The sequence below is a fragment of the Leopardus geoffroyi genome, chromosome E1 (genome assembly GCF_018350155.1).
Source record: "Leopardus geoffroyi isolate Oge1 chromosome E1, O.geoffroyi_Oge1_pat1.0, whole genome shotgun sequence".
Taxonomy (NCBI): domain Eukaryota; kingdom Metazoa; phylum Chordata; class Mammalia; order Carnivora; family Felidae; genus Leopardus; species Leopardus geoffroyi.
Genome location: NC_059330.1, coordinates 29,720,179 through 29,747,468, shown reverse-complemented (window position 1 = coordinate 29,747,468; position 27,290 = coordinate 29,720,179). Strand labels below are relative to the sequence as shown.

The following is a 27,290-nucleotide window of genomic DNA, read 5'->3' as shown; positions in this document are numbered from 1 at the left end:
AAGGAAGGAAGGAGAGAGAAGGAGGGAGGGAGGAAGGAAGGAAGGAAGGAAGGAAGGAAGGAAGGAAGGAAAAAAGAAAGAAGGAAAGAAAGAAAGAAAGAAAGAAAGAAAGAAAGAAAGAAAGAAAGGAAGGAAGAAAGGAAGAAAGGAATGGGAATAAGTATAATAAGCATCTAGCAAATGTCAAATACTGTCCTTGGTGCTGGGGACCCAGATGTGCAACAAAGAGTCCATCTGCTCAAGCAGTATAGAACAGTCCAGTAGGAGATACAGATTAAAAAAATAAAAGTCAAAAATAGCTAACTTGGGCTGTGAGTTTTATGCAAAGGGATGCTCTCATTCATGGTAGGAGGGTAGGGACATCAGGGAGGCGTCCCCAAAAAGGCATCATTTAAGGTGAGTCTCTTACGAATGAGAAAGAAAGAAAGAAAGAAAGAAAGAAAGAAAGAAAGAAAGAAAGAAAGAAAGAAAGAAAGAAAGAAAGAAAGACCTTTTGGAAAGCAATTTGATAATATACACTAAAACCTTTAAAAATATTCATATCCTGGGGTACCTGGGTGGCTCAGTTAGTTGAGCATCCGACTTTGGCTCAGGTCATGATCTCGCAGTCCATGAGTTCAAGCCCCGTGTCAGGCTCTGTGCTGCTGACAGCATGAGCCTGGAGCCTGCTTCGGAATCTGTGTCTCCCTATCTGCCACCCCTCCCCTGCTCGTGCTTTGTTTCTCTCTCTCAAAAATAAATAAACATTAAAAAAAATTCATATCCTTGGATTCGGTAATTTACTCTCTGAGAATCTCTCCTTAGCAAATAGTCCAAAATATTAAAAGCACTTTGAAGTATCCAAAGTCTATAAAGAATTTATCAAACTCAATACCCAAAAAACAAATAATCCAGTGAGTAGGCAACAGACATGAATAGACACTTCTCCAAGGAAGACATCCAGATGGCCAACTGATACATGAAAAAATGCTCCACATCACTCATCATCAGGGGAATACAAATCAAAACCACAATGAGATACCACCTCATACCTGTCAGAATGGCTAACATGAACAACTCAGGCAACAACAGATGTTGGAGAGGATGTGGAGAAAGAGGATCTCTTTTGCATTGTTGGTGGGAATGCAAGCTGGTGCAGCCACTCTGGAAAACAGTATGGAGGTTCCTCAAGAAATTAAAAATAGAACTACCCTATGACCCAGCAATTGCACTACTAGGCATTTATCCAAGGGATACAGGTGTGCTGTTTCGAAAGGGCACATGCACCCCCATGTTTATAGCAGCACCAGCGACAATAGCCAAAGTATGGAAAGAGCCCAAATGTCCATCGATGGATGAATGGATAAAGATGTGGTATATATATACAATGGAGTATCACTCGGCAGTTGAAAAGAATGAAATCTTGCCATTTGCAACTACGTGGATGGAACTGGAGGGTATTATGCTAAGTGAAATTAGTCAGAGGAAGACAAGTATCATATGACTTCACTCATATGAGGACTTTAAGATACAAAACAAATGAACATAAGGGAAGGGAAGCAAAAATAATATAAAAACAGGGAGGACAAAACATAAGAGACTCTTTTTTTTTTTAATTTTTTTTTTAACGTTTTATTTATTTTTGAGACAGAGAGAGACAGAGCATGAACGGGGGAGGGGCAGAGAGAGGGGGAGACACAGAATGGAAGCAGGCTCCAGGCTCTGAGCCATCAGCCCAGAGCCCGACGCGGGGCTCGAACTCACGGACCGTGAGATCGTGACCTGAGCTGAAGTCGGACGCTCAACCGACTGAGCCACCCAGGCGCCCCTAAAACATAAGAGACTCTTAAATACGGAGAACAAACAGAGGGTTATGGGAGGGGTTGTGGGAGGGGGGATGGGCTAAATGGGTTAAGGGGCACTAAGGAATCTACTCCTGAAATCATTGTTGCACTATACACTAACTAACTTGCACTATTATGCTAACTAATTAAAAAATAAATAAGTTATTAAGAATAAATAAATAACAAAATAAAACAAAAAATAAAAGCACTTTAATAACAAAAATGTTCAGAGTGTTGTTAGTAACAAAAATAGTGGACATGATACAACTATCTAACAAAGAGAGTAATTCGGTATCATTATTGTTATAAAGAGTTTATAACAATATGGGAAATGCATATGTTATCATATTAAAAGAATAACCAGGATACAAAATTATAGATCAAATATGAGCACACTTATTTTAAAATATACACATGGAGACTAGAAAGCAAAACATCAAAAAAAGGCAATGCTGTCTTTGGGGAGAGGAAACCTGATTTTCTTCTTTGGATTCTTTCTTGGTTTCCAATTTTTCTATAATAAATATGAATGTCTTAAATTTTTATCTGTAATTACACAAGTATTACACAAACGCATTGTTGTTTAAAATTCAAACATCAGGGGCGCCTGGGTGGCGCAGTCGGTTAAGCGTCCGACTTCAGCCAGGTCACGATCTCGCGGTCCGTGAGTTCGAGCCCCGCGTCAGGCTCTGGGCTGATGGCTCAGAGCCTGGAGCCTGTTTCCGATCCTGTGTCTCCCTCTCTCTCTGCCCCTCCCCCGTTCATGCTCTGCCTCTCTCTGTCCCAAAAAAAATAAATAAACGTTGAAAAAAAAAAAGAAAAAGAAAAAATAGAAAACTGTGAGGCTCCTGGATGGCTCAGTTGGTTGAGCGTCCAACTCTTGGTTTCAGCTCAGGTCATGATCTGACAGTTGTGGGACTAAGAGCCTGTCAGGCTCTGTGCTGACAGCAGGGAGCCTGCTTGGGATTCTCTCTCTCTCTCTCTCTCTCTCTCTCTGCCCCTCCCCTGTTCATGCTCTCTCTCTCTCTCTCTGTGTCCCTCCCCTGCTCATGCTCTCTCTGTCTCTGTCCCTTTCTCTCTCTCCTTCTCTCAAAATAAATATATAAACAGGGGCACTTGGGTTTCTCATTCAGTTAAGCATCCCACTTCAGCTCAAGTCATGATCTCGCAGTTTGTGGGTTCAAGCCCCACATCAGGCTCTGTGTGGACAGCTCAGAGCCTGGAGCTTGCTTGGGATTCTGTGTCTCCCTCTCTCTGCCCCTCCCCCACTCATGCTCTGTCTCTCTTCATCTCTCAAAAATAAATACACATTAAAGAAATTTTTAATAAAATAAATAAACATTTAAGAAAATAGAAAACTGAGTGTACTGGACTGAGTGGTGTCCCCCCCCCCCAAATTTTATGTTCATCTGGAACCTGCACATGTGACCTTCTTTGGAAATAGGGTCTTTGCAGATGTAACCATGCAAAGATGAGATCACACTGGATTAAGGTGGGTCCTAAGTCCAATGACTGGTGTACTTATGAAATTAATGCAATTTGAATACAGGGACACACAGGACACAAGGCCATGTGATCATGGACGCAGAGACAGGTCAAAAAACACCAAAGACTGAAGCAACCATCAGAAGCAGGGGCAGAAGCACAGAACGGATTCTCCCTCAGAGCCCCCTAGAAGGAACCAACCATCCCAACATTTTACTTCGAACTGCCAGTCTCTAGATCAGTGAGAGGATCGATGTCTGCTGTGAGAAGCCACCCCATTTGCGGTACTTTGTTATGGCAGCCATAGGAAATGGAGACACTGAGGAATACCAAAAGGTATAAAAGGTGAAAGTAAAAATTTGTCCCAAATTTTATCACTGAGAAAACACTGCCATTATTTGGGAACATGTCTCCACACATAAGTACAGATAGAAGAGTAGATAAGTGAGGTTTCTTTTAAAACTTTCTTTCTTTCCAGGGGCACCTGGGTGGCTCAGTCGGTTAGGTGTCCGACTTCAGCTCAAGTCATGGTCTCACAGTTTGTGAGTTCAAGCCCCACATGGAGCTCTGTGCTGACAGCTCAGAGCCTGGAGCCTGCTTCGGATTCTGTGTCTCCCTCTCTCTCTGCCCCTCCCCACTCACTCTCTGTCTCTCTCTCTCTCTCTCAAAAATAAACAAATAAACATTAAAAATTTCTTTCCATTTTGAAAGTGTAGGGACCCAAGGATCCTTACGCATACCCCGTTCATGCTCTGCCTCTCTCTGTCCCAAAAAAAATAAATAAACGTTGAAAAAAAAAAAGAAAAAGAAAAAATAGAAAACTGTGAGGCTCCTGGATGGCTCAGTTGGTTGAGCGTCCAACTCTTGGTTTCAGCTCAGGTCATGATCTGACAGTTGTGGGACTAAGAGCCTGTCAGGCTCTGTGCTGACAGCAGGGAGCCTGCTTGGGATTCTCTCTCTCTCTCTCTCTCTCTCTCTGCCCCTCCCCTGTTCATGCTCTCTCTCTCTCTCTCTGTGTCCCTCCCCTGCTCATGCTCTCTCTGTCTCTGTCCCTTTCTCTCTCTCCTTCTCTCAAAATAAATATATAAACAGGGGCACTTGGGTTTCTCATTCAGTTAAGCATCCCACTTCAGCTCAAGTCATGATCTCGCAGTTTGTGGGTTCAAGCCCCACATCAGGCTCTGTGTGGACAGCTCAGAGCCTGGAGCTTGCTTGGGATTCTGTGTCTCCCTCTCTCTGCCCCTCCCCCACTCATGCTCTGTCTCTCTTCATCTCTCAAAAATAAATACACATTAAAGAAATTTTTAATAAAATAAATAAACATTTAAGAAAATAGAAAACTGAGTGTACTGGACTGAGTGGTGTCCCCCCCCCCCAAATTTTATGTTCATCTGGAACCTGCACATGTGACCTTCTTTGGAAATAGGGTCTTTGCAGATGTAACCATGCAAAGATGAGATCACACTGGATTAAGGTGGGTCCTAAGTCCAATGACTGGTGTACTTATGAAATTAATGCAATTTGAATACAGGGACACACAGGACACAAGGCCATGTGATCATGGACGCAGAGACAGGTCAAAAAACACCAAAGACTGAAGCAACCATCAGAAGCAGGGGCAGAAGCACAGAACGGATTCTCCCTCAGAGCCCCCTAGAAGGAACCAACCATCCCAACATTTTACTTCGAACTGCCAGTCTCTAGATCAGTGAGAGGATCGATGTCTGCTGTGAGAAGCCACCCCATTTGCGGTACTTTGTTATGGCAGCCATAGGAAATGGAGACACTGAGGAATACCAAAAGGTATAAAAGGTGAAAGTAAAAATTTGTCCCAAATTTTATCACTGAGAAAACACTGCCATTATTTGGGAACATGTCTCCACACATAAGTACAGATAGAAGAGTAGATAAGTGAGGTTTCTTTTAAAACTTTCTTTCTTTCCAGGGGCACCTGGGTGGCTCAGTCGGTTAGGTGTCCGACTTCAGCTCAAGTCATGGTCTCACAGTTTGTGAGTTCAAGCCCCACATGGAGCTCTGTGCTGACAGCTCAGAGCCTGGAGCCTGCTTCGGATTCTGTGTCTCCCTCTCTCTCTGCCCCTCCCCACTCACTCTCTGTCTCTCTCTCTCTCTCTCAAAAATAAACAAATAAACATTAAAAATTTCTTTCCATTTTGAAAGTGTAGGGACCCAAGGATCCTTACGCATACCGCTAGTGGGAATTGGTACAGTTGATTAGGCAATTTGGCCGTATTTAATTGAGTTAAAAGTGCATAAACCTTCTGACTCAGCAATTCCATTTCTTATCACTGAATTCAGCAAAACACACGCATATAAGGATTTTCATCACACACTGGAAATAACTAATAATGTCCATTGTCCTGGGAACGGCTAAACAAGTAAGCTGAAATATGTCCTAGTCCATTCAGGCTGCTCTAACGAAACACTACAGACCGGGTAGCTTATAAAGCACAGAAATTTGCCTCTCACAGTTTGGAGGCTCAAAGTCCAAGGTTAGGGCATGAGCAGGGCCGGGGGTGGGGGGCCTTTGGGGTCACACATTTCTCCCTGTATCTTCACTTGGCAGAGAGGGCTAGGGAGCTCTCTGGAGCCGAATGCCATCACACTGGGGGTTAGGACATCGATACATGAATTGGGGAGTAGGGGGAGACACCACAGCATAATACATTTATACTGTGCTTCAGGTAAAAATGAGCAAGAACAAAATGTATTGTTGAGTGAAAAAAAAAAAAAAACAAGTTGCAGAATCAACCCAGCCCTGCTTCCCACACAGTGTTACTTCAGCAGTGAGGGGACAGGTGCGCCTGATATATTCAGGGAACAGTGAGGAGGCCAGCGTGCAGAGGGGAATGGAGGTGGGGACAGGGGAGAGGGCTGACAGACTAGGGTCTTGGAGGCCACTGTAGGACTGTGGATTTTATTGGGCACAAGGCAGGGAGTCATTGGAAAGTTTTGAGCAGGGGAGGGACAAGAACTGGTTTCTTTTTTTTTTTTTTTTTTTTTTTGAGAGAGAGAGCACAAGTGCGCAAGGGGCAGAAAGAGAGGGAGAGAGAGAAGTGGGGCTCACCTGAGGCGGGACTCGAACTCACGAACCATGAGATCATGACCTGCTTAACTGACTGAGCCCCACAGGCACCCCGGTTTTAACATCGGACTCTTGCTGCCCTGTTGAGAACAGACGCAGAGGGGTGCAGAGAGGAAGCAGGGAGGTGGGTTAGAGAGGATTGCCCAGTCTCCTCTCGGGGCTCCACTGGCAGCCATGGAGGGGAAGGAGTGGCCAGAGTCTGGATGTGGGGCCCACACAACTAGGAGGTGGCACCATTTGCCCGTGTGACGGTGCAGTCAGGAATCCCACCTAAGACTGCTGGGTCTGAGCTGCCTGTGAAATGTTGCCAGTCACGTGGACAGTCAAGGAAATGAGTCTGGAGCTCCGCCAGGTGAGGCCATGTGCAGCCATCACCATAGATATGATATTTAAACTCACTGGACTGGGACACCTGCTGGCTCAGTCAGTTAAGCGTCCGACTTCGGCTCAGGTCATGATCTCGCAGTTCGTGAGCTCAAGCCCCATATCGGGCTCTGTGCTGACAGCTCAGAGCCCAGAGCCTGCTTCGGATTCTGTGTCTCCCTCTCTCTCTGCCCCTCCCCCGCTCACGCTCTGTCATTCTCTCTCAAAAATAAACATTTTTTTAAAAGTTTATTTGACAATAAATTATATTAAAAGTAAACAAACAAACAAACAAACCAGGAAAAAATAAAGGCCATTAAAAAAAAAGTTTAAACTCGTTCAGGACTGGACGAGGCAGGAAGGCAGGCCCTGGGACACTCTGGCATTTAAAGGGCTAAGGATTCACCAAAGCACATTGAGTCACAGAAACCAAAAAGGGGGATGAGAGGCTGAGGGCAAGGGTCCTGGAAGACTGGAACCCCAATGAGCAGGGTGCCCAGAAGGAAGGGAGAGAGATCAGCTGTGTCATGTGAAACAAACATGGGCGGGCTCCTGGTCCCCAGGACACCGGGAACAGAGGCTAAGAGCTTCCCTTGCAGTTAGCCCTCCAGGACCGGAAGTCAGTCCTCTCAAGCCAAAGCAGGCGGGGGACCCCCAGGGCTGGCGGAAGGAGATGCAGACTGGAGGTGCGAGGGGACTCCTGAGGCCGGCGGCGGCCAGGGCTGGGGACCGCCTTCTGAGTAGCAAGGGCACAGACCCAAACCCTGAAAATTAACGTAAGCACAAGCATGACTGAGAAATACTCAAGGAGAGCTCAGAATATTGTTGCCACTATCTTCCCTTTAGACATTAACCCGGACCTTCTTTCCCAGCATCAGTTTCTGCCCAGGCAGATTTTTTTTCCTCCATCAAGGTCCTGAGGCTTCATTATACCAGGGCTTTTCTGACAGGATGTCTTGACCAACGGAAGTAGTTAGTCCTAAGCAGACTCCAAAGTGATTCAGCGGAAACCCAATCCAGACGGGCTGTCCCCAGCCTTCTGGGAGTGCCCATCCTATTCCCGTGAGGTCTAGAATCCACTCCCCCAAATCCCTGAAGATTCGGGGGCCGTGTTTCTCCCGAGTCAGTCTCATGGCCTCTTTCGCCACCACGGCAGCTTCTAGATTCGAGCGATTACCACCCTCATTTGTCAACCACACAACGCACCACCCACCCGCCTGCCATTCCCCACGAAGAACCACTAACACAACGTCACTGTGTTAGCAGACTTGCTCCTAAGGTCTGGGTAACGACGGCGCAGAGAGCAGAAAACAATGGCAAATTGTTTTACGCCAGGCGCTGCTGTAAAATACAAGTATCCGCTATTTGCTACCACAAGGAATTTCTCAGTGGTGTGCCCTCCAGAGGCCCCACCTTCCCACCGGCTTCTCCCTCTCTCGGACCCCTCTTCACATCCCCCACCCTGCCTGCCCCGCGGCCTCCATACATCCAACATCCCTCCTGTTTTCTTCCCCAGAGCCATGCTCCTCTGTCTCCATCCCCACTGGCGTTTTACCTGCTTCTAGCCAGTATCCAACAGGATGCTTACCCGTCTCTGGGGTGGACACCAGTCCTCCCCGCAACCCGAGGCCACACAAGTGACCTTTCCAATAGCACCGTGTTCTTCCCGCCACACAGTCAGAGAACAGTCCTTGCAGTGCGCCGGCAGGATTCATAGGGTCAGAACAGTCCCTCCCCCTGGACGCAGGGGGCACAGCTTCTCTGAACCTGTCTCCAAAAAGCCTCTATTTTTGAGAAAGCCAACATCTGCCAATACTTGAGCCACACATCAAGATTATAAACATCGCTTAGTAAATACTCATGAACTGCTGCAAATCTTCATACTCATTTGCATTTTGAATTCCAAATACCTCCCGAAAACTCCAATGGTTCACTCCCATCGCTGGCCTCTCCTCTCTCTGAACCGGTTTTCTTTTGCACAGTCCCTCAGGGGGGAGAAGCGAGGTGAAATAACCCAACCAGTCATCTTTTGGTGATCTTGAGTTAGAGGTGAGCACATGAGTCAAGGCTCAGTTCCCAAGGACACACCCATTCCCCTGCTCATTCGTCCCCGTCCACCTGTCTGTCTCCTGAGTACCATGGCAAGGAGGAGCGACAACCTGTCCAAAAATGTTATTTCCCATTACCCATGTAGAGTGGCATCTGAAGGGCAGCATTGAAGAGGCTGTTTCCCGGACCTCTGCATGGCTCCTGTCACCTGGCTCCGATCTCCTCGCTCCCCTGCTTAAAATCCCAGCTGGCTCCTCCTGACTACAGAACGGAAGTCAACTCTGCTGTTGTCAGCCGTGGCCTTCCAACCCGGCCCCAGAGGACCTTCTCTTGCCATCGCCATTCTTTCATATGTTTCAGGTACTCAAGTCAAGGTCAAAAGTGGAAGAGAGGGAATTGGAATCCAGACCTTCTGAAAAATTATTCTGCAAGGTCTTTTTCAAAACATACATGCACACGCCCTCATATATACACACACCATACACACATACACACACGCTCACATAGATATACACAACCTCACACACACAGTCGTACACACACCCATACATACACACACCCTGACATGTACATACACATCCTCATGTACATACACTCTCACACACACACCCTCACACACACATACACACACTCACATACACACATACTTTCCATACTCACACGCCCTCATGCATACACACACGGACACACACACTCTCACATGTATACACATCCTTATATACACAACACCTCCTCACACACACACCCTCGCATACACAATATATCCTCACATACACAATACACACCCTTACACAGACACACACAGTCTCACATACACAACACACATGACATTTCCAATCCTGAAAACACAGGACAATGCTCCCGCCTGCCCTTTTCCCCAGCAAAGGGACGTCTGAGCAGATGGTTTGCACAGAGAAACAAGGCAGGCAGCAGGTGGTCTTGGCAAAAGATAAGGAGCAGGAAAGTGTGGTTCCCCACAGATCACGGCAACTTAACCCCTTGGTTCCCACGCGGACGTGAGCCTGTGGGGCAGTTCCGCCCAGCAGCCCCCACCTCCCCTGCGGCAGAGGTCCCGCCTCGTGGCCTCCTCGTGGCCTGCTGACAATGTGATACCTACACAACCTCACACACACAGTCATACGGGGTCACCGAGTCCAGTGCTCACATTCAACGGCGATGCAGGACCAGGGTCACTGTGACACCAGCCGCTCACCTAAAATGAGCAAATGGCTCCTCTTCCATGGCCGGCGACTGGTGTCACCCACTATGCTCTCGACAAACCCACGAAAGGGAGAAGGCAGCCACGACACCCAAGGTGGGGGAGAGGCCAGACGGAAGTCCAGGATTTCAGGTGCAGCAGCAGGGCCAGCTTGAAGGGAGGAGGCCCTGGCGTTTCCGAGAAAGCCTCTGGGGGCTTCTACACAAACCATCCGGCTCTCGCCTGGGGCCGCGTCCTGCTGCCCACGCTTTTCCTCCGAGCTGTAGACTGGCAGCAGGAAACCCGCATCGTCCCTGAAGCTCTATCCAGAACCCTAAAAGATGAGCCCCGGAGTAAGCCTTTTAGCCAGCTACTCTGCAAATTCTTTGCACTTTTAGAGAAAACTGAGGTCCAGAAAAAGGACGCGGATTTCTCCTAAATCCAAAGCCCATGACTAGTCAGTGGCAGAATACGGACTGAAATCGTACTGGGTGGAATATTCTCCCCACCTCACCTCCACCCCTTCCGCTGCCTGAAAACTCTTCATCTTCAAGCCTCAGCCCGGTGGACACCTCCTCTGGGAAGCCTTCCTAGCCCCCTCCCTCCTTCCAGTTAGGGTGAGAGACCCTCTTTTCTCAACCTCATTAGAGAACTTGAATCCAGCTGGAAGGCTCTGGCTCTACCTGTCTCCACCCAATGGAACAAAGGAAGAACGTCTAGGTTATTTTACGTCCTCAGTGCCTGGCACTTGGTGAGGCCCAGTCAATGTGAAATACAATTAAGTGCACGTCTCGGCCGGCGAGGAGCGCTCTCTGCGTGTTCCACGTGACCCTCTCCCTCTCTCTGTCTGAACTGAATCTAAACGAGTGCATTGACTCTCTCCACACCACTCAGTTCAACTTCGATTGGTTCCTACATGTCTCGCGCTGTTAGCTTTTGTGTTCCCCACCGGACCCCAGGAGCTGGTATTACACGTGGCATCACGTGTGGCCCGCAAGGCCTGGCACGGCGGGGCTCAGCTTCGGCTGCACGCTGATACCACCTGGGGGGCTCTGACACCCACCCAAGGCCCAGCCCAGACCCCACACCGCACGCCACCCCTCTGGGAGCGGGCACCAGATTTTTAACTCCCGCAGTTGGTTCCAGCGTATGCAGCCGTGGCTCAGAACCACATTCCTAGAAAGATGTGAGAGCAGAAACTGCTTGTTGATTCAGCTGGTTCTGCATGAGGGTAATGCAATTTAATATAGTACAATACAACAGTGCATGACAGTGCAAGAGACACACAAAGTGACACAGAATGAGAAAGGTTGGGGGAAAAAAGGAGACTGTTCGGCATGGTGTAGCCAGGGTCCCTTACCCTTAGTGCTGTTGGCATTTTAGGCAAGATTATTCTCTGTTACGGGAGCAGCCCTGTGCATTGTACGATGTTTAGCAGCATTCCCGGCCTTAACCCATTAGATGCCAAGAGCAAACTGTCCCTCCTCCCGCCCCCACAGTTGTGACAACCAAAATGCCTCCAGACACTGCCAGATGTCCCCGGGGCTGGGGGAGCAAAATCACCCCTGGATGAGAACTACCGATGCAGACTAGCCACCAAATCATTTATTGCATGTTTATTTCCCATTTCAACGGTAGATCACATGAGCACTTATCCAAATTTGGCTGAGTGGCAGAGAGGATTCTGGACGATGGGGTCAGTGTCTTGGTGACAGGCATGCAGGGCTGGGCTGTACGCAGGATGAATGGGAAATGGTTGGTGGGGTCAGCGGTGGGTTCTGAGGCCAGAGAGAATCACACAGAAACTAGATCCGGTAGGTTCAAGGCAATTAAGAGGAGTCAATAGTGATCAGCCTATAAAAGATGACCAAGGGGCACCTGGGTGGTTCAGTCGGTTAAGTGTCCGACTTCGGCTCAGATCGTGATCTCACGGTTCCTGAGTTTGAGCCCCGCATGGGGCTCTGTGCTGACAACTCAGAGCCTGGAGTCTGCTTCAGATTCTGTGTCTCCCTCTCTCTCTGCCCCTCCCTCTCTCTCTCCCTCTCTCTCTAAATAAATAAATAAGCAAACAAACACACATACATACATTTTAAAAAAAGACCAAAAACAGAACAAAATTTTTAAAAAGCCAGATATTCAGTAAAATCACAAAATTGGAAGCAAGCTGAAGGTTGTCACAGGTGAAGGCCAGTGATGACCAGAGGCCAGGAGAAGGGAAATGGTCAGAGAAGGAGCTCTCAGAAGTTCTGGGCAGGGAAGGACCACATCAGGCCGTGTTTGGGGACACAAGTCTAGCATGGCATGAAGGCTGGCACGGGAGGGGCACGGGAGGCAGGAAGCTGATCTGCTATGGTCCAAGCCCACCTGCTGCAACAGTCCAAACTCACCTGTTGCCCAGGGCCTAAAACCCTTCAGCCCCTGTGAAGTCAGAGCTCAGAGGAGCCAGGGGCAGATGCTGGCAGAGAAAACGCCCAGTGGCCAACTCCGCTGTTGATTAGAGCCTGTCTCCTGACCACTTGGAGGGGAGCAGCTCCTTGGGAGCCCTGCGAACCAGCCTTCCCCCGGGGGAAGCCCTCCAGACATTGTGCCAAAAGCACAAGGGGCCAGTTTGAGCCCCCAGGGGCCTCAAGCCAGACGTCCTGCTCCCTACACTCTCTTGGGTTCCCCAATCTCTCCCCATATTCCTTCTTAGCCTCTTGGAGCCCCTCTTCCTCTGCCCACCCCTGAGCGTCGATGTCCCCACATGTCAATCCTGGGCCTCTTCTCTTCTAACTGCTTCTCAAACTGTCTATCTAAAGCTCCAGTCTGCATTCCCCCATTTAAAAACTCCCATTGTCCTCCACTGAACACAAGATAAAGTCCAAGGTACTCCAACCCTTTTTGATCTTGCTCCTGCCCACCTCCCAATTCCCCTCCACCCTGCACTTAGATATTCCAAGCCACATCTGACATACAGGGAGGGAGGAAGGGACGAAGAGAGGGAGGAAGAGAGGAAGGGAGGAAGGAAAAGAGGGCGAGAGGAAGGAAGGAAAGAAGGAAGGGAGGAAGGAAGGGAGAGAGGAAGGGAGGAAGGAAGGAAGGAAAGAAGAGAGGGAGGGAGGAAGGGAGAGGGGAAGGGAGGAAGGAAGAGAAGGAGGGAGGAAAGGAGGGAGGAAAAGAGGGAGGGAGGGAGGGAGGAAGGAAGGAAAGAAGGAAGGAAGGAAGGAAGGAAGGAAGGAAGGAAGGAAGGAAGTGAGGAAGGAAGAGAAGGAGGGAGGAAGGGAGGGAGGGAGGGAAGCCACATCTACCCTTGACATCCTGAAGTTCTTGATTTGTTTCTAAGCCACTCTGTACAATAGCAATTCGCCAGCTTCTCTGTGTCTGCTCCCAACTCTGAGCAGAAATCCAGGCAACTACTGCCTGCAGCCTCAGCACCTTGCTGGTCCCTGATACTTAATATGCAAAGGAGTAGTCACTGTTTGCTAAGTACTGTTATAAGCACCTTATTAGGAATTACTTGATCCTTATAAAGTAGCTGTTTTCTGTCATTATTTATAATAATATTATAGGAATGTAAGTGGTAATATTTATTGTCAACCCCATTTTATAGCTGACAGTACAGAGGTACAGAAACATGAAGAAACCTTCCCCAGTTTGCACAGTTAGAAAATGGGGAGAAAAGCCCAGACGGTGTGCCCCAGAGCCAGCACTCCTCAGCAATGTGCAATCCTGCATCTCAATTAGAGACTTTTAAGTGAACTAATTCTGATTTAAAAAACAAAACAAAACAAAAAAAAAAAACAGGAATGTTAGTACTTCAGCCACAGGATGGGGAGACAAGCCAGGCCCGGAGCCACTAGGGCAGGGTCTACTATCACCCACCACAAGTCACAAAATGAAGGCAGGGAAGGGTGCCCTGGTTCAGAAACACAAGGCAGGTGGCCGCCACAAACCCACAGGGCAGGACAGAGACTAAAGACCAAACTCAGAGGCACGAGGTTAGGGCAGAGCCCCCACAGGCCACAGGGCACAGACTGCCCGACCAGACAGAGCATCGCTGGCCAAGGATGCTGGTCCAGCTTGCTGGGAGCCCCAGGGAAGAGGAGGAAGAGGGGGTTGGCCCCAGTTACAGGACATAGGGCCCTGACATCCGGCTCGGGGGTGGCATCTGGCAGCCCACGGGGGATCCTGGTACTCTGGCCATTGGCCACACTGTTTCCATTTGAAATATCGTGTGCATACGTAGGTGCATGGGGCTCGAGCCTCCGGGGGAGAAAAGGGGAGAGTAAAAGGTTGAGGTCAACCTGACACCTGAGACCCGGCAGAACCTCCGTCTAGTGGCCCACGCTGGAGCGGGGACAGCACCTGGCTCGGTTTCATAGTGAATGAGCATTCAAGCGATCACACTTTCCCTTCCAATAGCCGGGAGCCCGGCACTCACCCGCATGGGCTCGTCAGGGAACCCGGGTTTGCTCGGCCTGTCCTGCCGTCGGGATCTCAGGAGCTGCTTGGCCTGCTTTTCCGTCAGAATCGGAGAGGCCCCTGAAAAAAGTCGGGAAGGGGCCTTTGGGACTCTCACAACAGGAGCTCGTGCACCATCTCACAGTCCAAGGCGAAGGATTTGCAAGTTCGATTTCGGTCAAACACAAAAGCGCTTTCACGGGGACTTGTCCCAAAGGACGTGGCATTCCCAAGAGCTCCGAGGAGAATTCCAAATTGTTTCTAACTCAGAGCCAAAGCTGCACAACGTAAACATAGTTACCTATTGCAACAGTGCATTTCTTTAAAAGTGGGTGCTAATTTAATGAATACAGGATTTTTTTTTCTTTTTCTTTTTTTTTTTTAAGTAATCTTTCGAACTCACAACTCCGAGACTAAGAGTCGCATGTTCCACCAGCTGAGACAGCCAGACGCCCCTGAGTAAGTTTTTTAAAACACATTTTCTTGGGGCGCCTGGGTGGCGCAGTCGGTTAAGCGTCCGACTTCAGCCAGGTCACGATCTCGCAGTCCGTGAGTTCGAGCCCCGCGTCGGGCTCTGGGCTGATGGCTCAGAGCCTGGAGCCTGTTTCCGATTCTGTGTCTCCCTCTCTCTCTGCCCCTCCCCCGTTCATGCTCTGTCTCTCTCTGTCTCAAAAATAAATAAACGTTAAAAAAAAATTTTTTTTTAAAAATTAAAAAAAAAACAAAAAACACATTTTCTTCAGTTCTCTGGTCAATGTGTTTCTTGTCCCTTAGTTTTGCTTTGATGGTTTTTCTTTTTTTTTCTAATCCTCAAAACACTAAATCAGCTAAAAGTTGTTACTGGAAGATTCTCTGTGAGAACAAGACTGTGTTAAAGTTGATAATCACACATGATCTCTCAAAGAAGGTATCATGATAAAATTATATTAAGTTTTGATAATCACGTGCGAACTCCAAATGATATCATCAAATAAAAGTCTGTCAAGTTTTGATGATGTCGTATGAAGTCTAAAAGACAGTATAGTTGAAGATTTATCAGCATTTCTGAGAATTAATATTCAAATACATTTAAAGATTAAGAAAATAGGGGCACCTGGCTGGCTCAGTCAGTAGAGCATGCAACTCTTGATCTCTGAATTATTAGTTCAACCCCACATCGGTGCACAGATTATTTAAATAAATAAAACTTTTAAAAAATAATAAAAAAGTTGGGGCGCCTGGGTGGCGCAGTCAGTTAAGCGTCCGACTTCAGCCAGGTCATGATCTCGCGGTCCAGGAGTTCGAGCCCTGCGTCAGGCTCTGGGCTGATGGCTCAGAGCCTGGAGCCTGTTTCCGATTCTGTGTCTCCCTCTCTCTCTGCCCCTCCCCCGTTCATGCTCTGTCTCTCTCTGTCCCAAAAATAAACATTGAAAAAAAAATTAAAAAAATAATAATAATAATAAAAAATTTAAAAATAAAGACTGAAAAATAATTATCCCTAATGATAGCAATTCTGGGAGCCTGCTCTTAGGGAGGAAAAAAAAAAGCACTGAATTATTATATATTACATATTCTTTGAAATGAAAAAAATATTTTACAAATATAAAATAGACTGATCCCAGCTTGTCATGTCAGCATAGAAACGGCTGTTTTCAGAGTTCATGCTCACCTGAGAAGCAAGTCAGTAAGGTGAGGCAGAGGACAAGCACAAATAGCTTCTTCATCCTGTCTTTGTTCCGCTCTCAGCCTCTTGCAAAATGAACGCCCCCTGAATGGGCCAGCCTACTTAAAGGAAGCACTTCCGCCCCCCCACCCCACTTCCCCCATCCCCTCACCGCCCCCCCCACTTGTTTATGCTCTGACTAACTACACTTACGGTATGATGTTAAGTGCATCTGACTCTGAGTTTTTAGTATGACCACTAAACTTTTCCTCCGAATCCCTATAAATTTTCATCCTGAGCAAGGAAATCACCCCTCTGTGATGTGACTTTCAGAGCATGAATTGGAGAAAGCAACATGTGATATTGACTTCATTTAAACAGATGCAGCTACATCATACACTGGTTTGTGAGTGTCTGTTTTTGCTCCTGTTTTCATCTCTTTCATTAACCGTCTCTTACATTTGCACATTGTATGACATCTCTCCAAAGCCCATTCACTAATTAGGTTTGACCTTCCTAATAGTTTCAGAGGTAGGTAGGGAAATTGGCAAGGAGCATAGTAAAGGGGAAAATGTTTTTTTCAGCTGACTTCAGAGCCAGAACACCCAGGGTTTGTGTCCTAGCTTCACCTCTTTCTAGCAATGTAACCTTCGGTAAATCACTTACCCTTTCTGAACTTTGGTCTCCCCCCCTGTACAAAGGAGGAACAGTCCCCACCTTGTGGTTGTGATTAAAGATGAAAGATAAGCAGCAGCTAGCACCATATCCATTTTACAAATAAGGAAGTGAGGGCCGCCTGGGTGGCTCAGTCAGTAGAGACTGACTCTTGATTTCAGCTCAGGTCATGGTCTCACCATTCGAGAGTTTGAGCCCTGTTTGGGATTCTCTCTCTTCCTCTCTCTCTCTCTCTCTGCCCTTCCCCCACTTGCTCTCTATCTCTCTCAAAATAAATAAACAAATGTTAAAAAAAAAATAAGGGGGGCGCCTGGGTGGCGCAGTCAGTTAAGCGTCCGACTTCAGCCAGGTCACGATCTCGCGGTCCGTGAGTTCGAGCCCCGCGTCAGGCTCTGGGCTGATGGCTCAGAGCCTGGAGCCTGTTTCCGATTCTGTGTCTCCCTCTCTCTCTGCCCCTCCCCCGTTCATGCTCTGTCTCTCTCTGTCCCAAAAATAAATAAACGTTGAAAAAAAAAATTAAAAAAAAAAAAATAAGGAAGTGAGGTTTGGAGAGGTGAAACCATATCCAAGTTCACACACTATGGATGCTGAAGTAGAGCCAAATTCTCCTCTCTTCAAAGGCTACTGCTCTTCCCATTATGCCCAAAAGGGCCTCCTGCAATTTGCTGCCCATTAGAAGGGTAAGCAGCCCATTTCAGACTCAAGGTTACTTTTACAAAGACAATAAAATCTCAGTAATCTGAAGTTCTTTTAAATTCAAATCATCTGTAAATATTACATAAAGAAATTATTAAATATATTCTTTAAATGTCTGGAAGACATGCGGCATTTACGGGGATGAGATTCTCGAGTCAGAGAAATGGTCTGCTGTTTCTGTGATCACTTTGCCCAGCTCAGAGGAAAACAATGTTCTCTCTGTAGTTGTCCGAATTGATGCTAATGTTGTGCAACTGATATTGAACCTGAATGTTCTATCCACTCTGCTGGTATAAGGACAGTTTGAACAAATTGTAAACAAGAGGAAAAAATCATGCATTGTCAGCAAAGTTGCTCAGAATTTGATCTTCAGTTTTATGCTCTCGGTTGCTATTAACGTCCTTCTGTTTTTATGCAGTTTTCAGTAACTGAGGAATTTTAGGAGCATTATTTTAGAAATAGATATTTGTCACATTATGTACCTTGTGGTTTTTTATGTGCATTGTCAAATCTGTCGTTGCTTTTGCTCTTGTGGTTGAATCGAACACTAACCGTATTGTTTTATCAAATGAATACTTTCAGTGGGCCAGAAAAAGAAAATGTATACCCAGCCAGAAATTTCTAATGTGTCCAATGTAAATTTACTACGAAAGTATTTTTTTAATTCGGTAACTTTTGTCCATATCAGGAGTGTCTGATAAAAATATGATGTGAGCCACAGATGCAAGCTGCATTGATTAAAATTTTTCTAGTAGCCACATTTTTTAAGTAAAAAAAAAATTTTTTTTAACTTTTTTTTTAATGTTTATTTATTATTGAGAGACAGAGAGAGACAGAGCATGAGCAGGGGAGAGGCAGAGAGAGGAGGAGACACAGAATCTGAAGCAGGCTCCAGGCTCCGAGCTGTCAGCATAGAGCCCAATGCAGGGCTCGAACCCACAAACCGTGAGATCATAACCTGAGCCGAAGTCAGACACTCAACCAACTGAGCCACCCAGGTGCCCCCCAAAAATGAAATTTTTTTATATCCTATTTTATGTATCATAAATAGCCAAAATATTATGTCGATACGTAATAAAACTAAGCAAATGATGAGATATTTTCTGAGGTTTTTTGCACCATGTCTTCAAACTACAGTATATATTTTATGTAAAAGTTCATGCATTTCAAGTGCTCAGTAGCCAAATGTGGCTGGTGGCTACCATATTGGATGGCATGGGTCTAGATCCTTCCTTCTCTCTGGCCACCCCCTGAGTCTAGGCTACTGTTACTCTTCCCCCAGCTTCTGGCACCAGGCTCCCAACTAGTCTCCCAACCTCCCCTCCTGTTCACTTTGATGCATTCTCCATGCAGCAGCAAGGATGGTCTTCTTAAAATAGAAATATAAAATAGGAAACGGACCTCATCACTTCCCTGCCTAAGAAACCTTTCTTATCTTCTCACTGGACCGACAACAAAATCAGAATCCTTACCACGCACTACAGGACCCTTTGGTATCTCTGCCTGCTGCTCTTTCCAGCCCTACTCTAACCACACCCCTCTAGCTTACTGCAATCCAGCCACACGTGGTTACTCTCTACTTAACAAACTCTTCCCACCTCAGGACGTTTGCACATACTTTTCCTCACACTTTTAACGACTGGATCCTTCTCATCCTTCAGGCTTTGATTTGTAAGTTCTCTTGCTCATGCAAGCCTGCCTTCACCAACCTGAGGAAGGTTCCCTGCCCACTCCCCACCACTACCATTACACTCCATCTCCTAGCACACACCATAGTGTGTAAATACTGGCTTTGTTTACTTTTAAAAATCTGTCTCTTTCCACTGGACTATAAGCTCTAAGGAAGCATGTATTACTTTTGTAATTAAAAAAAAAAAAAAGAAAAAAGGAACCTCTGGTGGACTGGAAAGGTCCTACTAGAGAAAGTCAGGGACCTGTTCTTCCCCCCCTTTCCCCCGGCATATTGGTTCAAGGTCTCAGGTGGAGAGCGCTCTTCAGCTGTTATGGCTGGGCCAGTGCCCATATTGTTCCAAAAGGGGAACTATAGGAAAACCAAAAGAGCAAGGTCACTTTGTAGTGAGCGTCACTCTAGTGAGGAGAATTCTTTTCTACCACCTATCCTTATTCCCAGAGAAAGCAGAAGCCAGATCAATCAGGTGAATCTGGGTGTGCCTGGGTGGCTCAGTCAGTTAAGCATTTGACTTGGGCTCAGGTCATGATCTCTCAGTTTGAGGGTTTGAGCCCCACGTTGGGCTCTGCGTTGACAGCTCAGAGACTGGAGCCTGCTTTGAATTCTGTGTCTCCCTCTCTCTCTGACCCTCCCCTGCTCACTCTCTGTCTCTCTGTCAAAAATACATGAATGTGTTTTTTTGTGTGTGTTTTTTTTTAATTAGGTGAATCTGCGGGGCTCTCAGTTGAAAGTGCAATTCCCAAAAGCTCCACAAGGTGGCAGACTAGAGAGCAGAACCAGGGACATCCAAGGTCAGGGGAAAGAAACAAGGCCACCAAGGTTAACTATTCTAGAAGCTGCCAGGAATACCAGAGAATCCACTGGAGATGGAGAGAGATGTTGCTGCAGTGCCTCAGACTATTTTCCTAGGATCCGAATCAATCCGAAGGTCTTCATTAGATGCTGAGGCCTAGAAATTCTGCATTACCAACTACCAACAGGAAGAATGCTACCACCCATATTCAAGGCATCCGAACATAGCTGATATTTGTGTCGGCTTCCCTCTTCTTAAAAGGAATTCTCGGAGCACCTGGATGGTTCAATCAGTAGGGCGTGCAATTCTTTTGATCTCAGAGTTGTGGGTTCGAGCCCCACTTTGGGTGTAGAGATTACTTAATAATAAAATCTTTAAAAAACAAAAAATAAAAGGAATTCTCAAATTACACTGATGTTTAAAGATCTGAAAAACCTGACACCATCAAGCTCCAACATCATCCCACCAGATATTCTCTTAAAAGGATAAGACAGTGATTTCAAATTCTGTCAGCTAAAGAAACTTCAGGGACAAGGGAACATCTTTAAAAATAAATAAATAAATAAATAAATAAATAAATAAATAAATAAATAATAAAATAATAATATAGAAAGATGCTGAATCTGTCCCAAGAGAATTATAATGTGTCCACATTCTTTAGGCCCAGAGTCAATTAAATATTTTCTAATATTCCTTTTTGTAGTTGTTTTCTTTTTTTTTTTTTGTCTACCTTCCCCACTAGACTATAAATTCTATATTTTTATGGTGTATAATTCTTCTATAACTTTTATAGTAGTAACTCTGTAAGCTGTACGTGAACAATATACATGTTAATATACAGGCACAGTGTGCAGGCAGATGTTAGGTTTGGGCAGGTGTGGTGGGTTAAATCATTAGCACCAATTCTTCACCACCACCACATACGCATGCTCTTTGCCATATGACCTTGAAGTCCCGCCCTTTGACCTCGGGCTCAACCAAGAGACTTGCTTCAGACAATGGGATGGTATCAGACACAACACAGACAAAGGTATATGCAGTGTGTTTGTGCACGTAGTTGTGCCTGCTTGCATTGCTGCCATTGCTACAAAAAGAGCTTCCTCCAGACAGCTGCCCCCGCACCTTGGTCTCAAAATTAACTCAGATGTACCCGAGCAAGGAGCTCAGCCTACACAGATCCACAGCTTGCAGTAGATTCACTCAACCTAGCCCCACCTAGTTTCCAGCCACCACAGCATGAAGCACAGTTGCCCATAACCTGCAGATCCTTAAGATTACATGATTGTTATTTTAAGCCACTGAGTCTAGGAGTGGTTTGTTACACAGCATCACTCTGACAACGGCTAACCAATACAAGGGGTTCTTATGAGATGGGTAGTATGTCCGTAACTGGGTGCTACTGGGTCTAAGCTAATCACAGGGTCCTGCCAGAAGCTTCACTCAAAAGTTTATGAATATCTACTGGGTAGGCCATGTGGTATAATGGTCAAGATTGTGGAGCACAGAGCCATCAATAAACCTGAGCTTGAATCCTAGCTCTAAAACTTAGTACCTAGGTCACACTGAAGCTGTAATTGGGCAGATTTCTTAATTGTCCAAATGACTGCTTTTTCACTTATAAGAAAAGAATAATAATTACAATATAACTTTCCTCTTAAGGTGTTTTGAGACTTAAAAAATTTTTTTTACGTTTATTCATTTTTGAGAGACAGAGCACAAGTGGGAGCGGGGCAGACATAAAGAGAGACACAGAATCCGAAGCAGGCTCCAGGCTCTGAGCTGTGAGCACAGAGCCTGACGCGGGGCTCGAACTCAAGAGCTGTGAGATCATGACCTGAGCCGAAGTCAGATGCTCAACCGACTGAGCCACCCAGGTACCCCTGTTTTGAGACTTAAAAGAGAAAGTGTATGTAAGGTACTTGACAGATATTGCAAGGATCTAATACTTGGAAACCACTGTTGGTGTTGTCACTATTCTTACCATTCCTTCTTCTCATCCGTGAAAGATGATTTGTGAATCATCTTTGCTTATATTTGCATACACACACCCACCCCATTCTCAGACACACGATAGAAAGTGCATAAAAAATGTTTTGAATGGCCAAATAACATAGAGATTAATCAAGCACATATTAAGATATATAATTCTATATATTGTTGAAATAAAAATCCATCTTTATTAGAAAAGAAAACACGGCCCCTTTTCAATAGGAGTTGATTCCCCCTCCATCTCCACACCCTGTGCCCTTGGCTTCCCTTCTCATATCCTCAGGACTTCTACACAAACACATACCTTCCTGTTTGGAGCAATAATACAATGGCAAGATGGTTTGGCCTTGGACAGGAGCCTTTCTGGCCTGCTGCAGGCTTCCACAAGTAGGCTGTAATTTCTGTGCTGGGTCCAGGACATTGGCCCAGCGTACATCTGCCCAATAGGTAAGGACAGCCAAGGTCAGCATCAGATTCCTGATGGCCAGGGCCAGGCTTCTCTCCAACCTAAACAGGAATGACAGGGGTACTGGCAAAGTGTGGGAACGTACGGTGGTACAAATAAACACACTAGGGGAGTGGAACATGGACCAAATAATTTGTGAAACCACTTCTAAGGCTGCTGTCATATTACACTTCATTCAGGAAAAGTGCTAGGCCTTCAACCGGGAGAGAAAAGTTTGATTCTTCTGGGAAAGAGATCCTGAAATCTGTGTTGTTTTTCTCTGTGGGATCTCAGTTGGGATGATAAGCTTCAGAGAGACTAAGAGACACTCTAGCCCGGATTCCCTAACCTTAAGCGGCTAAGAATCACCCAACATCTGTGAAAGTCTCTCACATGGAAGATGAAGACAAAGGAAACCAAAGGGAAAAGCAACTTGGGGCCATCAGAGACCATGCACGGAGAGAAGGGGAAGAAAACTATCCAACACTATCCTCTGATTTCTCAGAGGATATTTTTGCTCCCATGAAACATGAACAAGAAGTTGGGGGAAAAAAGGAATACTCCAAAATCGAATCAACAACAAAAAAGAAGTTCTTAGAAATTAAAAAAGATCCAAAGATAAAGCTATGGAAACAGCTATTTTAGAAAATAGAAATAGCTATTTTAGAAAATATCTATTTTAGAAAAATAGAGCCAAACTGAGAGAGAGAGAGAGAGAGAGAGAGAGATACTGAGAGAGGAGGAGGGAGGTTTAAAAAAATAACAACAACAAAGCAAGGGAGAAAAAATATTTTTAAAGAGAGGACATTTATCCAGATGAGTTGAAAACTTATGTCCACACAAAAACCTGCACACAGAGGTCTATAGACCCTTATTCATAATTGCCAAATCTTGGAATCAACCAGATGTCCTCCAGTATGTGAATGGATAAATAAAGTGATAAATAATATTCCAGACAATGTAATACTATTCAGCACTAAAAAGAAATGAGCTATCAAGCCATGAAAACAAAGGAATCTTAAATGCCTATTACTAAATGAAGAAAAGCCAATCCAAAAGGGCTACATATGATATGATTCCAACAATATGATATTCTAGAAAGAGCAAAGCTATGGAAATGGTAAAAAGATCAGTGGTTACAAGGGGCTGGGGATTGGGGGAAGGGCGGGAATCAACAGGCAGAACACGGAGAATTTCTAGGGCAGTAAAACTATTCTGTATGATGCTATAATTGTGGGTACATGTCATTATACATTTGTCCAAACCCACAGAATTTGCCCCACCAAGAGTGAGGCCTAATGCAAACTAGGGACTTCGAGGGGATGATGGTGTGTTAATGGAGGTTCATCGTTGGTAACAAATGCACCACTCTGGTGGGAGATGCTGACAGTGGGGGGAAGCTCTGCCTGTGTGGGGACATGGGAATACCTGAAATCTCTGTACTTTCTACTTCATTTTGCTGTGAACCTAAATCTGCTCTAAAAAATAAAGTCTATTTTAAAAAATAGAGAGAAAGAGGACAGTCTAGTAGTTTCAACATCTAAATAAGAGAAGTTTTTAAAAAGAGATCACAGGGGCACTTGGGTGTCTCAGTTGGTTGGGCATGCAACTCTTGATTTCGGCTCAGGGCATGATCTCATGGTTCTGAGTTCGAGCCCCACATCGGGATCTGTGATGCTGGATTCTGCTTGGGATTCTGTCCCTCTCCCTCTCTCTGTCCCTCTCCTGTGCATGCGCTCTCTTTCTCTCTCTCTCTCTCAAAATAAATAAATGAACTTTTTTTTTTTAAAAGGAGATCACAGAAAATAGAGAGGAGGAAACTAACAAAGTAATTCTAGAACCAAAGGACATGAGCTGCTAGACTGAAAGCACCCAGCAAACCTGGCAAAATAGATGAAAACAGACTCACACCGGGCACTTGTCTGTGAAATTTCAGAACACTAGAGAAAAAGAGAAGATTCTCCAAGTTTCCAGGAAGCACAAACAAGTCCCATTCAAGGGATCAGGAATAAGCATAGCGTCAGACATCTCTACAGCAACATTAAAAGCAAGCAGAAATGGACCCATGTCTTCAATGTTGTGAAGGGAAATCATTTCCAACTCTGAATTCTATACCCAGAAAAATAATCAGGTATGGAAGGTGGAATAAGGGTATCTGTAGACATCCAAGGACTCAAAACAATACCTCCCATGTACCTTTGTTCCTAAAGGTACTGATGGGTGAGCTCCAGAAAGACAAGAGAATTCACCAAGAAAGGCCAAGTGCCAGGACCCAGGGAACAGAAGGTACAAACAGAAGAGTGGTGAAGGGAAATCCCAAGATGACCCTTGTGCTCCGATGCAGAGGGCAGGCAGTCCAGTTTGGCACAAGGTGTGACCTACACCACAACCTGAAGACACACTGAGGACAGACTGGGTGAGCCAGGTTCTTATTTATTTATACTTTGATGACCATGAGCTGACAAGGTTCCTGCTCCCCCAGCCCTATGTGTTTTTCCTGGATCAGCTGAATACTCCTTTCTCCCTGAGCAAGGTGCTAAGAACCTGAAGGAAGTCCTAAGCAGCTAAGAAGGAAACATGGAAAGCAGCCCCTCTCCCAGCCAGATTTTTGCCTGATGTTCAAACTACAGCCCTGTTCAGTTGTCCTCACTGTGATTAGCAATCTTCCCAAGACCATGCTCTCTGATGTCCCGGGGGTCGTGGGGATCTCCTCGAGGAAGCTGGATTCAGACTCTGCCCCAGACTCTACTCAGCTCATCTCCTCAGGACCAGGTTTGGGCTTGTTTTTCAAAACAAAACTATATTGGGGGGGGGGTACTTTAGGGATGGTAGAATTATAAAGAAAAGCAAGGGAATGAAGGATATACAGATTAGGAGAGTAGTTGTTTCCTGATGAGGCTAGCAATCAGGTGGGCACAGGAGAGGCTCCGAATGTTCAATACGTCAACCTGTGTGGTGGGTTACACAGGTATTTATTTTATTATTGTTTTTAACTGCAGGTATGTTTAACTGCGTATATGTGCTTATATGTTTCATTAGATATTTTGAACATGTGATACATTTCACAATTAAACCCCCCCAAAAAAGTTTGAATAAGAAAATAAAAGGATCACCTGGGGAACTTGTTAAGCAGGCAGAATCTCAGCTCCATTGTAATTCTGATTGGAGAGACCTAGTCAAGACCTGGGAATCCACGTTCTTCCATGATGCTGATGTAGGGGGTCAAAAGACCACATCTTGAGCCACCTGCCTGGCTTCAGAGCATGGTAGGCTTTGGCATCCGACTAACTGAAGTCAAGGCCCCAACTCAGTTGACTGCTGGTTGTATGACATCAAGCAAGTTTTCTTCGTCTGGAAAATGAGAATGATAAATCATACACAAACATTATATATTATTAGAGACAAATATAAATATAATATAAATATGAGAGACAAATGGCCAAAAACAGAGGTAAGTTCACAACTGTGAACTATCTCCATAGAATGGAATACTATGCAACCGTTATATACAAATTCATAAAAACATGGAAAAGTTATTTTGTAAATGAAAAAAAAATAGCCAGACGGAGAATATATCTACCATATAATCAAAATAATGTGCAGAAAAAAATAAACCACAGTTTCCATAGAAAATAATGAAAAAATATGCCTCGGTGTTCAAACACAGGTCGTCTTCGGGGTGAGAGACGGATAATTTTCTTCCTCTTTTTACTTTTCTACATTTTCCAAATGTTCTATAGTGGGAATTTTCTTAAACCCCTCAATTTTTTAAAGTATATCCTTTGTTCCGTTTTCAAATCGAAACTAAATTAAGGGCTCTGCTTCCAATAGGATTCACAGATGTGTATGGCCAGGATCCATCTGATCCAAGCCACACAGTCTTCGCACTTCACCACAGTCTGCCCCCAATCTTTATAATCCAGATGGTTAAACACTTTAGATCCCTACTCAAAATGCAGCCCAGGAACCATCAACATCAGCATCATTTGACCATGTGCCAGAAATGCAGGCTCTCACCCCACTTCCCCAAGAAAGGGAATTAGAACCTGCATTTTAACAAGATCCCCAGAGGCAAGGTTTTTAGAGATGTAACAAAATAAGAGACACTCTCTCTTTGATGGTTTAATTTGGACTGAAGCTAACTTGGATGACCAAGTTAAAATGAAGGGATCTCAGTCCCAACATTGCCTATGGGCCATCAAGCATGTTTGTCTACCGCTCTGCGCCTCAGTTTTCCTCATCTGGAAAAATGGGAATGATAAACTCAGCCTGGTGCCTAGCAAGTGCAGAGATGGAAGCAGGGGTGCAGTAAACCATTTTTTTAATAGGTCTAAAGTAATGCTTCTTGTCGGGTTTGTTTCAACAGGACTGGCACTGTGTGGCAGCTGGGGCTCCTGGCACAGTGTTTGGCTCACCCTAAGCCAGTGTGGGTTTAATAAACAACTAGCTCAGGTGACATCTACCAATTTTTTACTTGGATTGTCCCATTCTTTCAATATATAGTACTCAAAATTGCCAGTTTTCTCCCAACACTCAAAACTGTCCCAGCTCCCACCTCCGCCACTGAAGGAGGTGGGAGAAGTTGAAGGTCATAGATAAGCTTACCGTAAACCGTTCATACTAGAACTTCTATACTGTGGGTTACGGACCGGCACGGCTCAAGCCTGCATCCTCTCTACCTACCTCACCTAATGGTTACTCCGCCCACCGTTCTCCTTTAGCCACGCCCTCGGAGCCCGCCCCTCCCACCCTGCTCCACCCTCTCCCCCAGGCCCGTCTGCCTTCGCGTTCCACCCCACACCTCCGCTGCGCCCCGGGGCTCGCGCCGCAGGCCCCGCCCCCGCCCGCGGCCGCGCCGCCCGGCTCGGCGTGCGCAGGGCTCACTCTGCCCTTCGCTGG

The 27,290-nt window shown here is 45.8% G+C and overlaps 1 protein-coding gene and 1 long non-coding RNA gene across 6 annotated transcripts in view; both read right to left on the bottom strand.

Annotated features, from left to right (window-relative positions):
- The window catches only part of CE1H17orf67 (chromosome E1 C17orf67 homolog), a 37,901-nt gene that overhangs the window by 9,860 nt on the left and 751 nt on the right, over positions 1-27,290 (bottom strand). Inside the window, exons 1-5 of one of the 5 annotated variants that reach the window (XM_045488303.1) lie at positions 27,193-27,280; positions 25,665-25,742; positions 25,505-25,620; positions 22,251-22,453; positions 14,442-14,542 (exon numbers count right to left, since the gene is read on the bottom strand). In XM_045488303.1, the coding sequence (XP_045344259.1) occupies positions 14,442-14,542; positions 22,251-22,453; positions 25,505-25,542 (342 nt within the window). In that variant the 5' untranslated portion in view covers positions 25,543-25,620; positions 25,665-25,742; positions 27,193-27,280. Of the gene's footprint in view, positions 1-14,441; positions 14,543-16,109; positions 16,232-22,250; positions 22,454-25,504; positions 25,621-25,664; positions 25,743-26,996; positions 27,141-27,192; positions 27,281-27,290 lie in introns of those variants that run through there. The other 4 variants (XM_045488305.1, XM_045488301.1, XM_045488304.1 and 1 more) reach the window with 4 other exon arrangements.
- Positions 11,623-12,598, bottom strand: LOC123603418. The gene is made up of 2 exons (XR_006714872.1): positions 12,409-12,598; positions 11,623-11,875 (listed from the first exon to the last, which is right to left on the bottom strand). It is a non-coding gene; the product is annotated as an uncharacterized LOC123603418 (long non-coding RNA).